Below are 21,034 nucleotides of genomic sequence, written 5' to 3' on the forward strand. Positions count from 1 at the left end.
TGCGTAAGTTGAGCCAGCCTTGCATCCCTGGGATGAATCCCACTTGATCATGGTGCCTAATTTTTTGTATGTGTTGCTGTATTCTGTTAGCTAATATTTTATTGAGGATTTTTGCATCTATATTCATCAAGGATATTGGCCTGTAGTTTTCTATTTTTGATGCATCTTTGTCTGGTTTGGGTATCAGGGTGTGATGTTTGCTTCATAGAATGAATTTGGGAGAATGGCCTCTGTTTCAATCTTTTGGAAGTTTGTAGAGAATTGGTATCAGTTCCTCTTTGAAGGTTTGGTAGAACTCTGCAGTGAACCTGTCTGGTCCTGGGCTTTTCTTTGTTGGGAGCCTTCTAATAACAGCTTCAATCTCTTATTGTTTTGGTCTGGTCAGATTTTCTATATCTTGTTGGCTCAGTTTTGGTACTTTGAATGCATCTGGAAATTTATCCATTTCCTCCAGATTTTCAAATTTGTTGGCATATAGTTGCTTATAGTAGTCCCTTATGATTCCTTGTATATTGTACTAATTTCTCTGTGGTTAGGGACATGCCTTATGTTTCTTTTTATATTTTTATAGTTCCTAACATAATGCCGTATACCAGGAAGGTATTTTTAAAATAATAATTGTTGATAACTTTGAGAAGATAATACTTCTTATTTAATTCTAAGTGCCACTTCAGCATACAAGTGTCAAGTCCTGTGGCAGGGTTTGTGGAAGGTGTGGCCAGCATGGACTTTGAGGGATTGTTTTTTTTGCCTACGTGTTTTATAGAAGCCTGGCCTTGAAATGAAGTTCTGTATTTTTTTCTTTTCCTTAGTTGCTATTCATGATTCTGGTGTTTTATAAAACAGCAGCAAGAGCATTGTTTGTCCAGCAGTCACACATTCATATATACTTGCCCATTTCTATCCTACGGTGAGCCTAATAGAGGGTAATACCCATCTTTCTTCATTTAGGTTAAGCATGGCTTCTTCATGGCTATCTTACCCTCAGGTTCCCAACCTTTGAGGTACCAAAAGCACTCAGCTGTGCCCTTCCATTTACATTTCTAGATTATTCCTTTAATGTCAACAGCTGTAGAAATCACTTTTGAATCACGGACTCACATCAGTGAGCATTAGAATGTTCCTTCTCAGTCTTCATTTTAAGATGAGGAAACCAACACTCAAAAGGTAAAGTGACTTACCCAGTGTGATACAGCTTCTTGTTGAGCCGGGACTGAAAGCTCAGTTCACTGGTTCCCAGTTTGGTGCTTTCTGCTATGTCATCTACTTTCCCATGTATCTCTCAGATTGTTGAATCAATCTATGAGAGACTCCTTTTATCTTGCCTGAAATAGTATTTCTGTACTAGTCTCCTAGATTTTTATTTTGTTTAAATACTGGTCTTTCCTTTCTTACAATATACATATTTTTAAATGGTTATGTGGGAAAAGTAATCTATTTTACATTTAAAAAGCTGTTTATCTTATTCTGTTGCTTATTTAGCTGAGGGACCTTAAAATATCTTAATTTCTCTGGGTCGGTTTTCCCCATCTACTTGTATAAAATGGGGATGATAATAAGACTTACCTTGCAGATTTTAAGACTAGAGAGAAGGTGCTGGCTGGTTAGTTCAGTTGGTTAGAGTGTGGTTCTGATAACACTGAGGTCCAGGGTTCAATCTCTGTTACCAGCCAGCTGCCCCTGCCTCCCAAAAGCCATTAGAGAGGAGTGTCTGGTACTTTCACTTTCCAATTAAATTGGATATTGCTAAACAATTGTTGCCATTAATACTGTCATTGTTATCCCATGTTCATGTATATGTATCCTTCATATGCAATGATTTTCAGTAAGATGCTGGTGGAGACACACCCTCCTGAGGAGGACAAATCAGAATCTCATGTGTGGTAGTAGTATGGGGAAGAGAGAAGGGCAATTATAGTTTAAAAAAATATTCATGATTTTAATTTTATGTAAATGGAAAATGAAAAAAATCACATTTACACAATAAAAATTACATAAAATAAGATTCATCACAATCTTTTTGGCTAATGGTGGTATGCAAAGATTTTATCTAAGGAGTACCAACTTGGCTGGATGGATGTTTGCACATGTGCTTGTACAAACACGATAGTTTTACATTTCTCTGAAAAGGGTATGGCTTAAAAATGGCTGAGAAACATTGTCACTATGTCTGAAATTTCAGTACTTTTTTGGTTAGCCCTAAGGTTAGTAGGGTCCACACTACTGAGAGCAGAAAGTGTGGGTGTGAACAGTAGGGTTATGATAGAGGTAGGTTGGGGGTTGGTTGGGGAATCCGAACTGGAAGTGATAGAAAGTGGCCAGTGAGTTAGGTATATGTAGGTCAAGGTGTGCGACAGAGCCTGGGCTTGAGCCAAGAAACTCCCTTAGGGAAGCCTCTAAATATAATTGCTTAACTATTTCTGTTAATTAAAAAAAAAAAATTCTTATTGTGAAATAAAACAGATATAGAAAATAACACCAAAAATGTATAACTTGATGAGTTATAAGGTGAGCATTCTTGTCATAACTACCAGGTCAAGAATTATAACTTTGCTAGTCATCCCAGAAACTTCCATGTGCCCTATACCAGTCATGGCTCTCCCCTTCCTTCCAAAAGTAATCATTTCCTTGTTGTTTCTTTATAATTTTTTCACCCAAATGTGAACCTTGCCATATGTTCTTTAAACTAGCTATATCGAAGCCTTTTCCTTACAATTTATCTGTTGAAGAACTTAGGTCTTTTTACCTGTGGAGTTTCTCATAGTCTGGGAATTGCACATTCATGGGGCAGTTCAACATGGTCCTCTGTCCTCTGCATTTCCTGCAAATTGGCAGGAGGATGGAGGGTTCCTCAGACTGAGGTTAGTGCTATGTTCTGTCATCGGAGATTCATGATTTTGGGTTTTTGCTTTTTTGTTATCTGATGTTAATGCTCAATATTTAGATCCATGAGTTCATTAGTGTTTGCAAAATATTAGAATAGATATTCCAGTTCTACCATTTTGTTTTCATTTATTAATTGGAATAGTAAGAGATGTGTCCCCTCATCTACACTTTGCTTCCTGAATGAATGGTAAAGTTCAAATAGGAAAGGCAAGATAAATCCTTATATTTATCTAGTGCTGTGGGTCAAATGTGTTCCCCAAAAGTTCATGTATTGGAAACTCTAATCCCCACTATAACAGTGTTATAGAGGGTGGGAAATCCTATTATGGTGAGGACTGTACCCTCATGAATGGATTAATCCACTGATGATTGAATAGATGGTCATGGGGATGATTAAGATTGCTTTATAAGGAGAGCAAGTAAGAAGCTTAGCTCTCTCTTGCTCAGGCCATTTGCCATGTTACACCCTGCATTGTTGTGGAGAATTACCACCCACAAGAAGACCCTCACCAGGTGTATTCTCTGAGGACCTTGGACTTCCCAATCTCAAAAACTGTAAGAAATAAGTTTTGTTTCTTTATAATTTACACAGTTTCAGGTATTCCGTTATAAGTGACAGAAACAAACTAATACACGTATTTTTTAGGGTAATTGCTTCAGGTGGTAGCTAGTTAATCTGTTAGTATTACGAACTTGTGGATTTAAATTTTTTTGTGAGTTTCAATCTGTTGCAATTCTTATTCTTATATGAACTTAAGTTGTCCTTTAGACAATGGGAATATCTTCAATTGGGCTCCTATGTCCTTTTCACATGACTTTTCACAGTGGTCTTTGATAGCTTCCTTGCTATCATGTATGACAAGATGTTTCAGGCTCATTTTGTATTTCTGACTTCAGATCTGGAATGACCCATTTCTCTAAGAAGCCCTTCTATTTAAACAATTTTTTAATGGGAAATGGTATTTCAGCACCCCAATCTAGGCACTAGTGATATTTATTCTCAATTTGCCATTGTTTTTAAGACTTTTCAGTGGACAGACCTAGGAAAATATATGTAAGAAGATAAAATATCTTATAAGTTAATACTAAAACTTCCAATTCAAATTCAAGATCAGTTTATATTTTGGGGTTCTTAATTTCTTCTGTATTACATCTGTATCTTCTTTTTTCATATTGAAAATGTGATGATAGAATTAGTATTCCAATAATTACTAATTTGTTTTAATTCCACATTCACCTACAATAGTCTAGGCATAACAATGCTAATACCACCACTACCATTTTTTATTATTGAAAATAGTTTTAAAAGGTTTTTTTTTTTGCAGATGCTATTTGTATTCTCCCAGATTTTTTTTCATGGTTGCCCTATATATTGTCAGAGCATATAATCATAACATAATATGCTCTCTTCCTCTTGGTCTTTACTTAGTCTTGGTTCTACTAATAACTGTATATTTCACCACCAGTCCTCATAATGGTATTTCTTTAGTCATTTTGGCTGTCTCAAGTTTTCTCTCAAATAGAGCCTTTAGGAAAGGCTGAAAGGAAAACGTCTTAATTTTCTTGCTTGTTCGTTACATTTTGTCTGTGCTCTTTATATCTGAAGGTCAATTTTGCTGGGATGAAATCCTTGGCTCATTTTTTATTTTCTTGAATATCTTAAAGCTGTAACTCATATTTTTTTTCTGGCAAAAACATTGCTGTTGAAAAGTCTGTTCGTTTTATCTTCATTATCTTACCAGTCATAGGATATTTTGGACTATATCCTAAAGGATTTTTTTTAAGTCCAGTAATTTTACTAGGCTTTCCTGTTGGTCATTTTGGGTTGATATTCTTAGGTACATGCCTGCTTTTTTAATGTATGTTTTCAAATATTTTTTAAATTTCATATAAGCATTCTTGGTTATGGTTTTTCACATTTGTGCTGTTCCATTGCTTCATTCTTCTTCTTCAGGCAATCCTATCATTTGATTTGCTTATCATCAATATTTATCACTTTCTCTTGAATCCTGTTTAACTTTTTTTCTTTTTGAAAATTTTTTTAAATAAACAAATTTTTAGGTATAATTTTAGAGTACTATAGTGATTTTGCAAAGATAGTACAGAGTTTTGGTATACCTTTCACCCAGTACTCCCTAATGATAACACATTACATTAGCAATGTACAAAATTAATTGACCAACATTGATACATTACTATTAACTAAACTCCGGACTTTGTTCAGATTTCACTAATTCCTCCATTAGTGTCATTTTTCTGTTCCAGGATCCAGTACAGGATATCGCATTGCATTTAGTTCATTTCTTTTTCTTTTTTTTTTAAATTAAGGTAATTGTAGAGTCACATGCAGTTGTAAGATAAAGTACAGATATCTCTTGTACACTTTATTAAGTTTCTCTTAATGGTGACATTTTGCAAAACTATTATATAATATCACGACGAGGTTATTGACATTGATATATTCCCCAGTTTCACTTGTATATTCATTTGTATATGTATGCGTGTGTATTAAGTTCTGTGCAATTTATCACCTGTGTAGGTTTCTGTATCCATTGCTACAGTCAAGATGTTGAACAGTTCCAGCATCACAAGGATTCCTTGTGTTGCCTTTTTATAACCACAAACACATCCTTCCCTAACCACTGGCAACCACTAATCTTTCCTCCATTTCTGAAATTTTGTCATTTCAAAAATGTTATATATTAGAGCACAGCCTTGTAACACCAAGGTCAAGGGTTCAGATCCCTATACGGGCCAGCCACACCCCAACCCCCAAAATGTTATATAAGTATGTAACCTTTTGGAAATGGCTTCTTTCATTCAGCATAATTTCCTGGAGACCCAATAGTTTGTTCCTTTTTATTGCTGAGAAGTATTCCATGAGATGTATACACCACAGTTTTTGTGTGAACTGAAGTTTTCATTTCTCTGGGATAAATGCCTACGAGTGTAATTGCTGGGTTACAAGGTAGAATAATTTTACACTTTCTTTCACATAATAGTCAGTGAAGCATCTGATGATTAGTATCATTTCTTCAACTATACTTTCACAGAATATTTAGCTCTGTATTGAGCATATAATAGTTAAAGGGCTGCTATGACTGAATGCTGGAACTTACAAATCATTTATTTAACAAAGGAAGGAAATGAGGCTATAAGACATTAATTTGTTTAAGATTGCAGAGCAAAAAATAAAACAAAATTAAAAAGCAGGGTATAAAATGAGGCACATAGAAAAAAAATTTTGCAGTCACAGGGTTTATTTGAAAAAGTGGGAGAGAATAGTAGTCTGGCAGAGGAAGGAAGAATAAGAAATTCATTTTGTAGATGAAATTATTATGAAAGAAAGGATAATAAAGATGACTTTTAAGGTGTACTTAACAGTTACATACTTGTATTTAACAATTATGTAGTTGTATTTTATTTAAAATAGATATTAATGAGGGTGATTATAATCTCTCTGCAACTGCCACTAAAAAGTACAGTGTGTGACTACATGTCTACACTCAAGAGCCTTTTTGAAGACATCATCATGCTGCACACTGTCTAACATATATCACTTACACAGTTTTCTTATTTTGCTTATAGATGATGTGGTTACCAATATAGGAGATGCCTGTTCCCATTTTACTGATTCTTATGTTTTCTTTTCCTCTTTTCCTGCAGAAATGCTGAGCCGATTATCAGGATTAGCAAATGTTGTTTTGCATGAATTATCAGGAGATGACACTGATCAGAATATGAGGGCTCCCTCAGACCCTGTGAGTAGCTCTGTTCTGAGTTAAATTGATGAGACATATATTCCCTGTTCTTCTGAGGAAAAGAATTTAAAATAGAAGGGTGTGAGCAGCCTCCCTTGTGCTAGATGGAAGCAAGGATTAAGAGAAATATTGAAACTTTATAAATGTTTCTTCTGCTGTAAGTTTGTAGCCTAAGAGCCACAGTGATGGGAACTAAGTCCTCAGAGATACTTGAAAGATCTTTCTTGTTTGTCCCCATGGGCCTTGTTTAGTGCCAGATTATTTTAAGTATTCCTCCTCATCTTCTAGTATATATTCCTGTTCCATAGAAAAGGTTTTAATGGGGGAAGTGTAGCACCTTTTTGAGTTTGAGAATATGTGCTTGCTTTTATAAATTCATCTACCATTTCTCTTATAGTTTGTATTACATTTTCTGAAGGCCATGTAAGGAATCAATAGATGTTCTTTAGTTTTTTGAAAAGATAAGCAGTGATGCCTAGTGGTTAACAGAGTTTTATTAAAATACTCTCTTAATTTTAAAATTTGTGCTCTTCCACTTAATGGTTTGTGATCTTTGCTTTCCTTTATTTTTCTCTTTAGATAATAATACCTTAAATGAGATAATGTTTGTAAAATGCTTAACATTTATAAAATACCCAATACATTGTAATGGCTATGATAATTGTTATTGTTGGATCAGGGTTAGGTTAGAAAGATTCTTTAGTTAAAAATGGTATGAGTTGGACAAAAGATAAGATGAAGTTGGAATGAAGGAACTCTTGTTTGGAAGCTGAAATCTTTTCCCTGGTGCCTTTGCAACTTTTTGTCTAAATACTAGGAATTACCGCAAGAATCTGACATGGAATTTAATAATAGAACACAAGAGGATGTTCTGGAGCGCTTGGCTTATGCAGAACAGTTGGTGGTGGAGCTAAAAGATGTTATTAGACAGAAGGATGTTCAACTGCAGCAGAAGGATGAAGCTCTGCAGGTACTAGTGTTTTTGTCTTGTAGAGCATTTGATAAAGGACAGAAGCACCATTCACTTTGATTTTTCTGTTCATTTAGATTATTAGATTATCTGATTCTTATTTCCCTAGTACTGTAACATGATGCCTGTTGAAAATAACGTTTGTTATGAACTGGATAAGTGGTGAATAAACATTTATGTATTTACCATCATTGTTCTCTGGCAGGAAGAAAGAAAAGCTGCTGATAACAAAATGAAAAAACTAAAACTTCATGCTAAAGCCAAGTTAACTTCTTTGAATAAACACATAGAAGAAATGAAGGCACAAGGAGGGACTGTTCTGCCTACAGAACCTCAGTCAGAGGAGCAACTCTCCAAGGTATGGTGACTGGGTATAATATATATTTTCTGAGTCGAAAAAACCTCCCAATATAACAGATCTTCACTAATCACAAACATTTATGATGCTAAAATAATACATCACTAAATGCTGTCCTTTCATGTTGAGCTTGTAATCAAGCTAGACTATAGGCCACACACAGGAAAAAGAAAAGGACTACAGAAAACATGGACATGAAATGCCAGTTGTGACCTAGACTTTCAGAGAATTAAAAATGGCTAACAGGGAGACTAAAGTGAAGCACTTAGGAGAGACACCATACCTTTTGGAGGAGTTTCGTCATTGGTTAAAAGATCAAACTAAGATTTCTTCTAGCTCCTTTAATTCAATGACTTAATACAGAATATTCTATGTCCTCATATAACCACATAGTAGTAGGTTAAAGTTTCATGAATTGTGGGCTAAATGAGATAAAATACCTTGGACTCCTTATAAAGGAGCCTCTCTAGGTATATGACTGCCACCAACAAAGCAATTTAAAGTTGGGATACAGAGAAGAGTAAGGAAAGTATTGCCTTTTGAGGAGTACTGCATCATCCCAGTATTCATTTTCATTATCGTTCCTCTATGGTTAATCCCTAAATATTCATGTTCAACCAGCTTATTTAGAGAGCAAGAAACTGCAGTTTTATAGAGAGTTTGGTATAAATTATATGGAGGCAGGCATATCATTAGTGCACACTGTAATTACAGAATTAGCCTATACTTCACCCTGCATAAGAAATCTTTTTATTTTCTTAATTTCACTCTGTTTTGCCCTTTCACCCACTAGTATGCTTATTCTCAGTGTTCTTAGTTCTTGGGGAAAAGGTTTTATTCAATTCTCTAGGTACAACCCTTTGGGATCACTAGTACCCTGATAAGTCTTTCCCTTCTGGGGCTAATGCTCAGAGGATATTACTTTCTCTGAATTGATAGTCTTATTTAACTTCTAAAAGGTTATTTTAAAGCTTTTCTCAATCTTCTCAAATAATTTTTTATATTGATTCTTCTTTTCTTACTTTTTGATTTTCCCTATGACAATTCTTTTCCCCTGTGGTGGCACCAACCTCTTTCTTCCTATATTGCTTTATTTCTTTTAAATTTCTCTCAGCTATGTTGTTAGATTTTTTAATTATCCATTTTATATCCTGCTTTTAAATTTTGTTTTATTTTTAGCTCTGAGATCTTAAAGAAATTAATGTCTTATATCCTCATTTCCTATCTCTGTTAAATAAATGATTTGTAAGTTCTGGCATTCAATCACAGTAACCCTTTAACTATTATACGCTCAATACAAAGCTAAATATTCTGTGAAACTACAGTTGAAGAAATGATAGCAATCATCAGATGCTTCACTGACTGTAATGTGAAAGAAAGTGTAAAATTATTCTGTGTAGTTCCAGTAAGCAGTACTAGGTTCATTTGGGGGGTGAATTTAATAGGGAGGCAGAATCTGGTTCAGTCTAAGGAAGAGCTTTTGGGAAAAAAACAGACTTTTGAAAGATTTGGACTTCCCCTCACCAGCTCTTCTCTGATGTTTTGCCCCTGACTTAACAGCAGCTATAGTTTCCTGCACTCTGTCCTTGATTCTTCAAGGCAATAAGACTGTAAGTTTTTGATTAAGGTTTAGACCTGCATGATGCCAACTAGTTTTGCCCTCATACTAAAAGCTGTCAAAATGGGAAATTCAGTGTCATTTTTTCCAAGTATCAATTCCCCTTCAGTATCTTCCTGCTTTTGGTTGCTGTCTGGTATTTTCAGATAGCTTTTTTCTGTATTGTCCAGAGTGTATAGCTGTTATCTGAGGGAAAGTAGGTCTAATAGGCACTACTTGGCTGTACTGAAACCAGAAAACTCTAAGATTCCTGATTTCTTGTGTCAGCTGGGTTTTTTTGCTCCCATAAGTTTAATAAAACTATAATTGAATGATTGTAAAAGGCAAATCAGAGCAAAAGATCAAATATATATTCACTGTAATTCTTTTAAGTAAATGACTGTATCTCCTGCATTTTCAGCATGACAAGAGTTCTACAGAGGAAGAGATGGAAGTAGAAAAGATAAAACATAAACTCCAGGAGAAGGAGGAACTAATTAGCAGTTTGCAGGCCCAACTTACACAGGCACAGGCAGAGCAAGCTGCACAGGTAGGGGTAATCATTAGGTTAACGAATCACTAAAGCCCAGTGGATTATTATATGACAAGTGCATTTTCCTAGATGCCCAATGGATATTTATCTATGTACCTAGCAGTCTCCCTCCTCCCAACTCCCTTCCCTCCTTCCTTCCTAAGTCTAGTAATTTTATTAGAATATACATTGGTATTTATCATTCTTGGTTGATATTTGTAGATACCTCATTTAAAACATTTTTTAAGTTTCTTTTTTTTCTTATTACACTTATGGCATTCTATTTTGTATTTGCTTTTTTGTGTTCCTTCTTGTTTTGTCTTCTCTTCTGAAATGATTTTTTCTTGTATATCGAATTCTTCATGAGTTCTGTCACTTCGTTTCTGAGTTTTTCTGATAGTGATTTATGTTTTTCTTTCAAGTCTCGTATAATTTTCTCAAATTTTTTTAGCTCTTTGAAATAGGCTACAATTTCTATTTATTTTTTGAGCATGCCTCTGGTATACTTTTATTGCCTGTAAGTATATTATCCTGGCCCTTGAGTTTTTTTGTTTTTTAATAGTAACTTCATATGGGATTTGACCTTAATCTTTTTTTGCTCCTTATTTTTATTTATTTATTTATTTATTTATTTTTAATTTTTTTAAAAGATGACTGGTAAGGGGATCCTAACCCTTGACTTGGTGTTTTCAGCACCACACTCTCCCAAGTGAGCTAACCAGCCATCCCTATATAGGGATCCGAACCCGTGGCCTCGGTGTTATCAGCACCACACTCACCCAAGTGAGCCACGGGCTGGCCCTGCTCCTTATTCTTGTGCAATAGTTTTCCTGAATTTTTCAAAAATTCAAAAAAAAAAAAGGAAAGCTTTTCTTACTTAACACACTTCCCTCTTCTATTGTTTTTATGTTGTATTCAAAGAGATGGGAGCTGGATTTCTGAGATTTTTTGGCTTTTTCTCCTTGCCCTTCACTTTGGTCTATACCACCACTGTCTAATAGTAATAGTTTCACTTGTAATCATCAAAAACTGGAAACAATTCACATGTCCATCTACAGGTGAATATTTAAACAAACTGGTATATCCACATAATGGAGTAGTTCTTAGAAATAAAAAGGAAGATATCCATATGCAGAAGAATAGATATCCATATGTGGAAGAATGAAACTAGATATGCACCTCTCACCATATATTAAAATCAACTCAAAATGGATTAAAGACTTAAGTATAAGACCTGAAACTGTAAAATTACTAAGGGAAAATATAGGTGAAACACTTCAGGAATTAGGTCTGGGCACAGACTTTATGAACATGAGCTCGAAAGCACAAGCAGCAAAAGAAAAACAAATGGGACTACATCAAACTAAAAAGCTTCTGCACAGCAAAGGAAACAATCAACAGAGTGAAACGATAACCTACAGAGTGGGAGAAAAATTTTGCTAACTATGCATCGGACAAGGGACTAATATCTGTAGTATACAAGGAAGACAAGCAATTACACAGTAAAAAAAAACAAATAACCCAATTTAAAAATGGGCAAAGGAGCTGAATAGACATTTTTTAAAGGAAGACATACAAATGGCCAATAGGTACATGGAAAAATGCTCAACATCACTAGTCATCAGGGAAATGCAAATTAAAACTACATTGAGATACCATCTCATCCCAGTTAGACTGGCTATAATCAAAAAGATGGTGAATAACAAATGCTGGTGAGGGTGTGGAGAGAAGGGAACACTCCTGCACTATTGATGGGACTGTAAATTAGTACAACCACTATGGAAAACAGTATGGAAATTCCTGAAACAACTACAGATAGATCTTCCATATGATCCAGCAATCCCACTTCTGGGTATATACCCAGAGGAATGGAAATCATCATGTCAAAGGGATACCTGCACTCCCATGTTCATCGCAGCTCTGTTAACAATAGCTAAGACATGGAACCAACCTAAATGTCCATTGATGGATGATTGGGTAAGGAAAATGTATATATACACTATGGAATACTACTCTGCCATAAAAAAGAATGAAATTCTCCCATTTGCAACGACATGGATGACCCTGGAGAAACTTATGTTGAGTGAAATAAGCATAGCAAAGAGGGATAAATACCACATGTACTCACTCCTAAGTGGGAGCTAAGAGAGAAGGAAGGAAGGAAAGAAAGTACACAATGGTGCATTGGACTTGCAGAGGGAGAGAACATACCTTGGGATACAAAGTGGGGTGGGGGGGAAATGGGGAGAGGGAGGGAAGTGGGGAATAATTGGGTGGGGGACATGGGGTACAAACACGATTTGTGGTAAGGTGCGTGCTGCCAATATGGATCTGGCCTTCACATCTTGGGCACGAGGGGTGACAATCAGCTTTGTATCTCATGAATATTCATAACCAATAAAAAAATTGGGAAAGAAAAAGAAAAAAAGGAAGAAACTATAGAGCAGTAGAATGCTTTTATTTTAAACTTAAAAATGTTTCTATACTTATTTTTTGAACTAGAAAAAAAATTCAGTTATAGTTAAAATAATAATAAGTGTTTATATTTTAGTTTAATACAAGGGTACTTCAAAAAGTCCATGGAAAGATTTGTATGAAATTTCAATTTTGTTTTTCCATGAACATTTTGAAGTATGCTTATAGGGGTATAGAAAAAAGATCATTCATATTGAATCAACCCATTGATACCAACTACACGTATGTACCCTTGTTACTTGCACAACACCTCAACAATATCTTATTTGATGCAACAGGAAAAGTGAAATGAAGTTATTCCAAAACAAAGTGGTGTTTAATGGAAAAATAACTTATACTTCAGTTTTTAACTTTAAATCAATTAAAATTAAATAATATTAAAATTAAATTTTTCTTTCTCAGTAGGCATATTTCAAGTGCTCTGTAGTCCCATAGTTGATGCTGAATTGCTAGTTTATACTGAATTATACAGAATATGCATAAACCTTTTTCTTCAGTCTCTGTTATTTCTGTTCAGCTTAATTTTTATTTTAATCCTAGCAGTTTCTTCTTAGTGCAGGACCCTGTCTTAGAAGGGAGCATTGATGAGTCAGTTTTGACAGTTCAGACAGGCTAGATTGCTCTAGCCCTTTTAGTCCTCACTGCAGACCCCTTACATTTACCCAGGGCTGGAGAATGGGAAAGCCTTGCTGCTGTTCTAAAATTGGCCAACTCTGCATTTCCAACAAATACTTATTGGCTGTTTTGGGGTTTTTCTATTCTCAGGGTCATCAGATGTCACTGCGTTGCTGTCTCCTTCTTCTTACACAGACTCTAATACCATGCAGGTCTTCTGGTTTCTGGTGGTTTGCCCTTACTTGCTTATATTTTAGGATTTATTGGACTGTCTTCCAAATTTCACTGTAAATATTGATCGAGGTTTTTTGGTTTTACTATTTAGTTGTGCTTTCTTTCTATGTGAGGATTCAGAGAAATTGAAAAATTACTGCTACTGCTTCTTTCTGTCTTCTGACAAATTTTGATAGTTACTTTTTGAAAACCACAGTACATGCGATTCCCTTTTGTTAAGAGAGATTGGGAGAAAATATGGTAGGTATGGAGGGAAAATGAGAAAGGAAAGTCAAAGAATTAAGAATGTTACTTCTTTTGCTTAAATAAATACTCTTTTCCTTCTGTGTTTTCAGTTTGATAAGAGTTCTACAGAAATGAAAGAATTTGTAATGATGAAGCAACAGCTCCAGGAGAAGGAGGAACTCATTAGCACTTTGCAAACCCAGCTCAGCCAGACGCAGGCAGAACAAGCTGCACAGGTAGGGGTGGAAGTTACCTAGTAAACATTAGGATAAAGAATCATGAAGTCTTGTGGATTATTACATGGCAAGCCAATTCAAACAATCGCCTTTTAAAATCTTAGTAGATGAAAGTATAGTAGCTAGAGTATTGTAGTAAAAATTAGAAGGGTGTGGTAGTAGAAGAAATTGAAAGTAGTGTGATTAGTTAAGTGTGTCATTAGGGAACACCAGAAAACCTCAAAAAGTGTTATCTGCTTTGATGAATTTATGATAGACTAATGATGGATGTTTCTTAGTTCTACAGATCCAGAAACTTGATCTTAGTAGAACACAAGAGAGTTAGTCTCTTAGGAATGGGCTCAGGCTGAGTTCAAAAGGGAGTGATAGATAAACCAAAAGAAATATGAATAATTAGGTCCATTCTTTCCCTAAAATAAAATCTTAATAGGAAGATAAATTATAATCAGAAGATTACTTAGCCTGTAGTGAGAAAGTGGTGTAGATTATGTGATTCAGTGTTAAATGGCACCAGTATGTGACATTCTTCTTTATATTTATTTCTGCAACCAGGACCAGACTGTTTGTAGTGGCATCTTCAACTCTTTCTATTTTTCTAAATTTCCTGGTTTATCATCCAATCCCATATTTTTCCTTTGGAAATGCTTTTGAATCATACAGCATTTTTTCCCTGAAGAACCTTGGCACATAGCTAATTTTATCCATCAGGTGTTTACTTTATCGATAGTTTATAGTGTTAGTGGTGCCTTCTGTCTGTAGATGGCCTACTGCTATGTGTGCAGTTAAAATGGTATATGCAAAATCCTTAATTTTACCTGTTATCTTTTATTGTGTCATTTCTATGTGCAACTATTGTATATAGTGTAGGATGGAGAAATGCAAAACATGGTTTTTACCTATGAGTTGCTTAAAATATGGAAAGCCAAGGTATATAAATAGGTAATAGATCCATCATAATGCAAGCCATTTCAAATAAGTGCCAAAGCAAGCAGCAGTACAAACAAAAATGTTTTGAGAGGTAAAAGAGGTTACTGTGAATGTGACAGGGAAAGTTACATGGAAAAGTTGGGATTTAGGCAAAACCATGATGGATAGATTTATTCTAGACAAGCCGTGGTAAGGTATTCCAATAGGGGAGGATGGTGTGAACAAAGTCTCAGAGAAGAAAAATAATATGATATGTACACTTATGGGAAAGGAGTTAAATGTGTTTGGCTAGCAAAAGACTCCAGTGCCTACACACTTCAAACACAGGATTCCAAATTCATAGTGAGGTCAGAATTCAGATAAGTCAAAAATTATGAGGATTTTTTCTCCTACCAAGAAGGAGAGCCAAGTTGACGTCAATTCAAGGTGTCACAAACTGAGAAATCTGCATTAGTTGAAGGACCAATGCAAGATGGGCAAGCTTAGGGCTGGTCAGCATGCTCAACTATAGATCTTAAGGAAACGGTTAAGTAGGCATGCACGCGTGATCTAAAAACAAAACAAAAACACTGATACTGAGCAGTTCACAATCAGTTCATTTATTTACATTTCATTCTGTTGAGAACCAGTTACAAATGAGCATGATCTAGAAGCCTGGAAGTAATGACAGCTGAAAATAGCTGTCTGGAGAGGTGGCATGGGTTTGGAAGCACAACAAATTCTTTAGTAGAACCAATTCTTTGAAAATAAGACTAGAAAGATAGATTTGTATTTCTAGTAGTAGAGAATCTTGAATTAAAGATACATTTGCTTGAATTTTCACTTATTGGCCATGAGAATTTCATTGAAAGTTTTTGAGCATAAGTGTGGTATTGGAAGAAGTGTGTAGGGTTTAACTGAAGTCTAACTTCACTTTGTAGGTTTAATATTGTAATCTTAGAACTTTAAAAAAATACACTTTTGTATATTTGAAATATTTCTAGTAACCATGAAAATAAAATTTTTAATCAAAATGTATATTTAGGCTGACTTCTGGATTTAATAATATGCTTTCTCTCACATTTTGAAGTTACCGTCAGGCCTCTGTTCCAACATTCTCATCCTTGACATTCAAAATTTAATTTGAAAATGCTACTGTCTATCAGTTCTCAATGTCTATCTTTGGAGAGTAGTCTGTGAGTTTTGTTTTGTAATATATGGGGAGTGTAACTTGTATAGTTTCTCTGGTGTGTGTCTTCAGTTGAGTTCCATGCAACAGGTGGTTCGAGAGAAAGATGCCCGCTTTGAAACACAAGTTCGTCTTCATGAAGATGAGCTTCTTCAGTTAGTAACCCAGGCAGATGTGGAAACAGAGATGCAACAGGTGTGTTGCTAAAACTTAGTAGAATGACTATGATTTTGGTTAACTTTTAATGAAATCACAGCCACTTTTCTACCCTTACCCACTGCTCTTCGCTTGGTCTTAGCGTACTCCTTATTGGCTTCTTTTGGTGTTCTTGTCTTCTGTTGCATATTATTTATTTATTTATTCTTATCCTTACTTTGCCTTTTATCCCTCTAATCAGGTTGTTGGTACTCAAAGGCTGAGTTTAATTGGTGAATGTATGTGGTAGTCAGAAATTAGTTTTTCTTTAGTTTGCTGATTGTAGCTACCTTCCTGCATTAAAAAACTGATCCAAAGCTTCAAATCAATGAAGTCAGTTTTAAACTTTCAAAAAATTATAGAGATGAAAAGAAGTGATTTTGAAGCCATGCAGTCTTTTATTAAATCGGTAATTCTTTTTTTAAAAAATTCATTAAGTAGATTTTGAAAATTGACTTCATTGTATTTGAGTTTGCCATCTACTAATTCAAGGGTGTTTGTTTTTACTTAGCGTGTAGTGCAGTGCGGTACTGAAAGGCACTTCAGTGGTACTTTGATCTGTTTAAATGTTTTTGAGTGAAAACTTCTTTCAGGTCCTAAGCAATCCTTAAGAATTCACCACTAAATAAACTTTAGAATACAGTACTTCGTTAAGTAGAATATTAGTTGTATATGTGTATCATTGATTTATTTTTTCAGCAAGTGTTTTTCAAGTACCTGCCCTGTACATGAAACCAGGAGAAGAGAAATGTTTTTTGCTTGCAGAGAATGTTCTCTTTAGTGGGTGAGATAGACCTGTACCTATATTATATAGGTATAGGACATTAACTATATGATTTTGAAGTGGATACATGTCATTTTTCTCTATTTGTTAAAAAGTCTCCCTAATTCAGGGACTTGCTCGCATCTGGGTTTGGCTGTTGTCAGTGCTCTGGAGAAGATATTTTTGGTGATTCTTTGTTGCTGCTGGATGAGGAGCATGGCATGTTGGTGTCCCACTCTTTAATCTGTCATCTTCAATACCCCCAAATTTAAATACACAACCTATATGATATTTTGAAAGATAAGCAAATAATAGTGCTCATCTGTTAGTATATTATATCTAAAACATTTTCTCAGAAATTGAGGATGCTGCAGAGGAAGCTTGAAGAATATGAAGAAGCTTTGTTGGGCCGTGCTCAGGTTGTGGACTTGCTGCAACAGGAGCTGACTGCTGCCGAACAGAGGAACCAGGTACTGCCTTAGGATCTTTACCACCTGCCTTGGGAGTATTCATTTCCACTTTAGTTTGCCAGGCAGTGGGTATAAAAGCCTATTATAAGTCTTCAGAGAATTGATGCTATTTCTTCATTCTTTCAACAAATACCCTGTGCTTAAGCGGTGGTGATAAAATGATGAGCAAAACACAGTTCCTTCCCTCATGGAACCTACATTTCACATATTTATTGTTGCTCTTTTCCTTTGTCATTTTAAGCATAGAGTCCTGTTTTCTCTTAGAATGTCATATTTTCCTCTAGTGGGTTTCTTTTCCATCACTTTACCCCTTCTCTACTGAATGATTCTTGTGCTTTATGTACTGTCCCTTCTTTGCTTGTTTCTGTCAGTTGACTTCCTATTGGATTGAAATGGTCCCATTACGCAACATAAAGGTGCTCAGGGATGCTGATGTTCTAATATCTTAAAACTCAAAAATCCCATTCCCTGATTATAACCCGTTCTATCATTTCCTTTTTCATACTGTCTGATTTTCATTGCCATTGAGATCACTTGATCTTTCTACTTAGTTCCTCCAATATGTTACTTTTTCCTTGGCCTCACTCCTTTCCCTGTCCTTTAAGGACCCAGCCCTTGGATTCCCTGTGTCCCCTGTTCTTTTTCATCAGAGTAGCCAAATCCTAATGCAGAATTAGTGCTATAGTCCACATTCTCTTATTGTTCTTCTGGGTGCTGAGTGCTGCTGGAGAAAGTCAGCTATCTCTTCTCTTCTTAGTTTTCAACTCTCCTTGAGAAAGGCTTTTTCTATAGCATAGAAACATGTTCCTATTTATTCCATCCTCACAAAGTCCATACCCTGATCCCAAGACACCTCTCTGGCTGTCATCAGATAATCAGGTTCAAGTCCCAGTTGTGCCACTTACTATATAGTTACCCCCTAGATAGTTACATCTATATGACTGTTGGCAAATTATGTATTAGTTAGCAGTACTATGAATCCTTACAACAACATCCCTTTGCAATAGATACCATTATTATCACCATTTCACAGATGAAGAAACTCAGGTATAGAGAATTCATACATACCCAGGTTGATCTGGTAGGCATCAGATTTTTCATCAATAAAACAGGGGTAATAGTATTTATATAATGGGTATGTCAGAGGATCACATGAACTAGTATATAAAAGTACTTAATACAGTGTTTGGCACATAGTAACAGCACAGTATGATAGCTCAAATTACTATAACTCTACTGAAATCATCCTAGATAGTCGTGAAACACTTTTGCATTGTCAAATCTAATTGACATTTTCTAATTCTTACTTTTGAACCTTTCTGCTGTATTTGTTACTGTTGATCACTCATTCCTTGAAGCTTTCCATTCCCTTGACTATTAGAACATTGCATTCTCTTGGTTCTCTTTCTACAACTCCGGGGCTTTTCTTTTATTTTTACTTCATAGACTTCTCTTCTTGCTCATTAACAATGTTTTCCAATGTACCAGCCCCAGCCCAGTATTCTTACCATATACACTCTCTCATATTCTCTTGTGGTAGATATGAGACTCCATCCCCACAGCCACTAATGTGTCTCAAATATTTATCTCCCCAGTGCATTTGGTATATATCCAGTTTCCTACTGATATATGGTTATCCCACAAGCACCTCAAAAGCACCTCAACAAGTCAAAAACAAATCTTATCTTCCCTCCGTAAAATCTATTATATTTACTGTATTTTCTCTCTATTAATGGACCATTCACTCAAATGTGTGAATAAAACTTGTTAGACTTTCCTATTTCCTCCATATTCTTTAATACCCTATAGTTAATTACTTATCAAATTCTGCTGATTTTATCTCTTAGATAATTCTTGAATCTGTCCTCTCTACTATTAGTACCAAAGTTCTGGCTCAGGACATCTTTGCATAGAGAGTGCTTCCTGACAGGTTTTTCTCTGCCTCCGTTCTTCCTCCCTTCCCCCTATCCTCTATATGGCAATCAAAGGGATGTTTCCAAAAATTATATCTGATCAAGGATCATCATTACTTAAAAAAACAAATTTCAAGCCTCTTAACAATATGGTATATAAAAATCTTTGTGTTTGGCTTATGATTATTTTTCTGGCCTCATCTCCTGCCTTTTCCTGCTAGAGCTTTACCCACTAACAACTCCATACTATATAGATAACCATGTTTTTTTCTTAACCTCTATGCTTTTCTTGGCCAGTTTCTCTGCCTAAAGTACTCATTTTAATGCTTATTTGCCTGGCTGATTCCTCATTATTTAAATCTTGGATTAGGTGGCCTTTCTTTTAGGAAGGCCACCTAACCAATCCTTATTCTCTCCTCCTGTTAATACTTTGTATCTCTCTCATGACCTCTATCACTGTACTTATCTGTTTCAGTGTGCCTGAACTCTGAGTTCCTTGAGGGCAGGGACTAGATTTGTTCGTTCATTCAGTACAGTATTTATTGAGTACCATTCTATGTCATATACTGTGCTAGGTGCTAGAGAACAATAAGGACAGAAAAGACACTTATGTCCCTTCCCTTATGGAACTTACTTTCTAATGGGAGAGACAGAATTTAAAAGATAATGACACAAATAAGTATATATGAGTACAAACTGTCAAAATATCAAGAAGCAAAACTGTTAGGTGTTATGCAACTGTATGTTTCGTCCTGAGTGCCTAGCTCCATCCTTCTCCTAGAAGAGTCACTTCACTATGCTACTGAAATGAAAGAATGTATATATGGCTCATGAAGATTGTCTTTTTTCTTAGATTCTTTCTCATCAGTTACAGAAGATGGAAACTGAGTGTAATACCTTAAGGAACACTGTGGAAACAGAAAGACAGGAGTCCAAGATACAGATGGAAAAGATGGAATTTGAAGTGGCAGAGAGAAAATTATCTTTCCACAACCTGCAGGAGGAAATGCGTCATCTTTTGGAACAGTTTGAGCAAGCAGTCCAGGCCCGGGCTGAACTAGAGTGTCGATACAGTGCTTTAGAGCAGAAGCACAAAGCAGAAATGGAAGAGAATACTTCTCGCATTTTGAGCCTTCAAAAGTCTGAACAAGAGCTGCAGTCTGCCTGTGATGCTCTAAAGGATCACAATTCAAAGCTTCTCCAAGATAAGGATGAACAGGCAGTTCAGTCGGCCCAGGCCTTTCAACAGCTGGAAGGTTAGCATTTGATTGCTTTTGAAGCCCACATCTCTAGAACCTGAGTGCCTCCTACTTCCTATCTTCAGGGATCTGTTAGTGGCATCGTTTTCACAAACCAGTTGAATCAATAGAAGGATTAAGAAAGGCATCTCTTCTGAACTCTGTTGCATTTTTCCTGCCTCTGACTGAAGTTATAATGTCTTAATATTATAATTATCATTATAGAACTAAAAACTGATGGTAGTGATATTCCATATATCAAGTAAAATGCTATGTGAGACATGACTCTGGTCTAAAGGTTTCAGTGACTATAGGACTTGAATTTGTGGAAAACTCGGGCCAGATCTGGGTGCATAGATAGGAAGACTGAATTTCATGGAGTCATCCTTAAATCTAAAGATGGGTCTCAATTTTTTTCTTATAGGTGAAACTTTCCTTTTAAAGAAAACTTATCCATTAAGATGGTGTAAG

General features: G+C 35.6%; 1 protein-coding gene across 8 annotated transcripts in view; it reads left to right on the forward strand.

The window, feature by feature from the left end:
- Positions 1-21,034, forward strand: part of GOLGB1 (golgin B1) — an 85,179-nt gene that overhangs the window by 7,476 nt on the left and 56,669 nt on the right. For 6 of the 8 annotated variants that reach the window (XM_063077327.1, XM_063077349.1, XM_063077357.1 and 3 more), the window contains exons 2-9: positions 6,553-6,647; positions 7,465-7,617; positions 7,823-7,975; positions 9,994-10,122; positions 13,764-13,889; positions 16,057-16,179; positions 17,299-17,412; positions 20,179-20,581. In XM_063077327.1, coding sequence (XP_062933397.1) covers positions 6,555-6,647; positions 7,465-7,617; positions 7,823-7,975; positions 9,994-10,122; positions 13,764-13,889; positions 16,057-16,179; positions 17,299-17,412; positions 20,179-20,581 — 1,294 coding nt within the window. In that variant the 5' untranslated portion in view covers positions 6,553-6,554. The remainder of the gene's footprint in view (positions 1-6,552; positions 6,648-7,464; positions 7,618-7,822; positions 7,976-9,993; positions 10,123-13,763; positions 13,890-16,056; positions 16,180-17,298; positions 17,413-20,178; positions 20,582-21,034) is intronic. The other 2 variants (XM_063077367.1, XM_063077372.1) reach the window with 1 other exon arrangement.

Source organism: Cynocephalus volans, chromosome 1, assembly GCF_027409185.1.
Source record: "Cynocephalus volans isolate mCynVol1 chromosome 1, mCynVol1.pri, whole genome shotgun sequence".
NCBI classification, from domain to species: domain Eukaryota; kingdom Metazoa; phylum Chordata; class Mammalia; order Dermoptera; family Cynocephalidae; genus Cynocephalus; species Cynocephalus volans.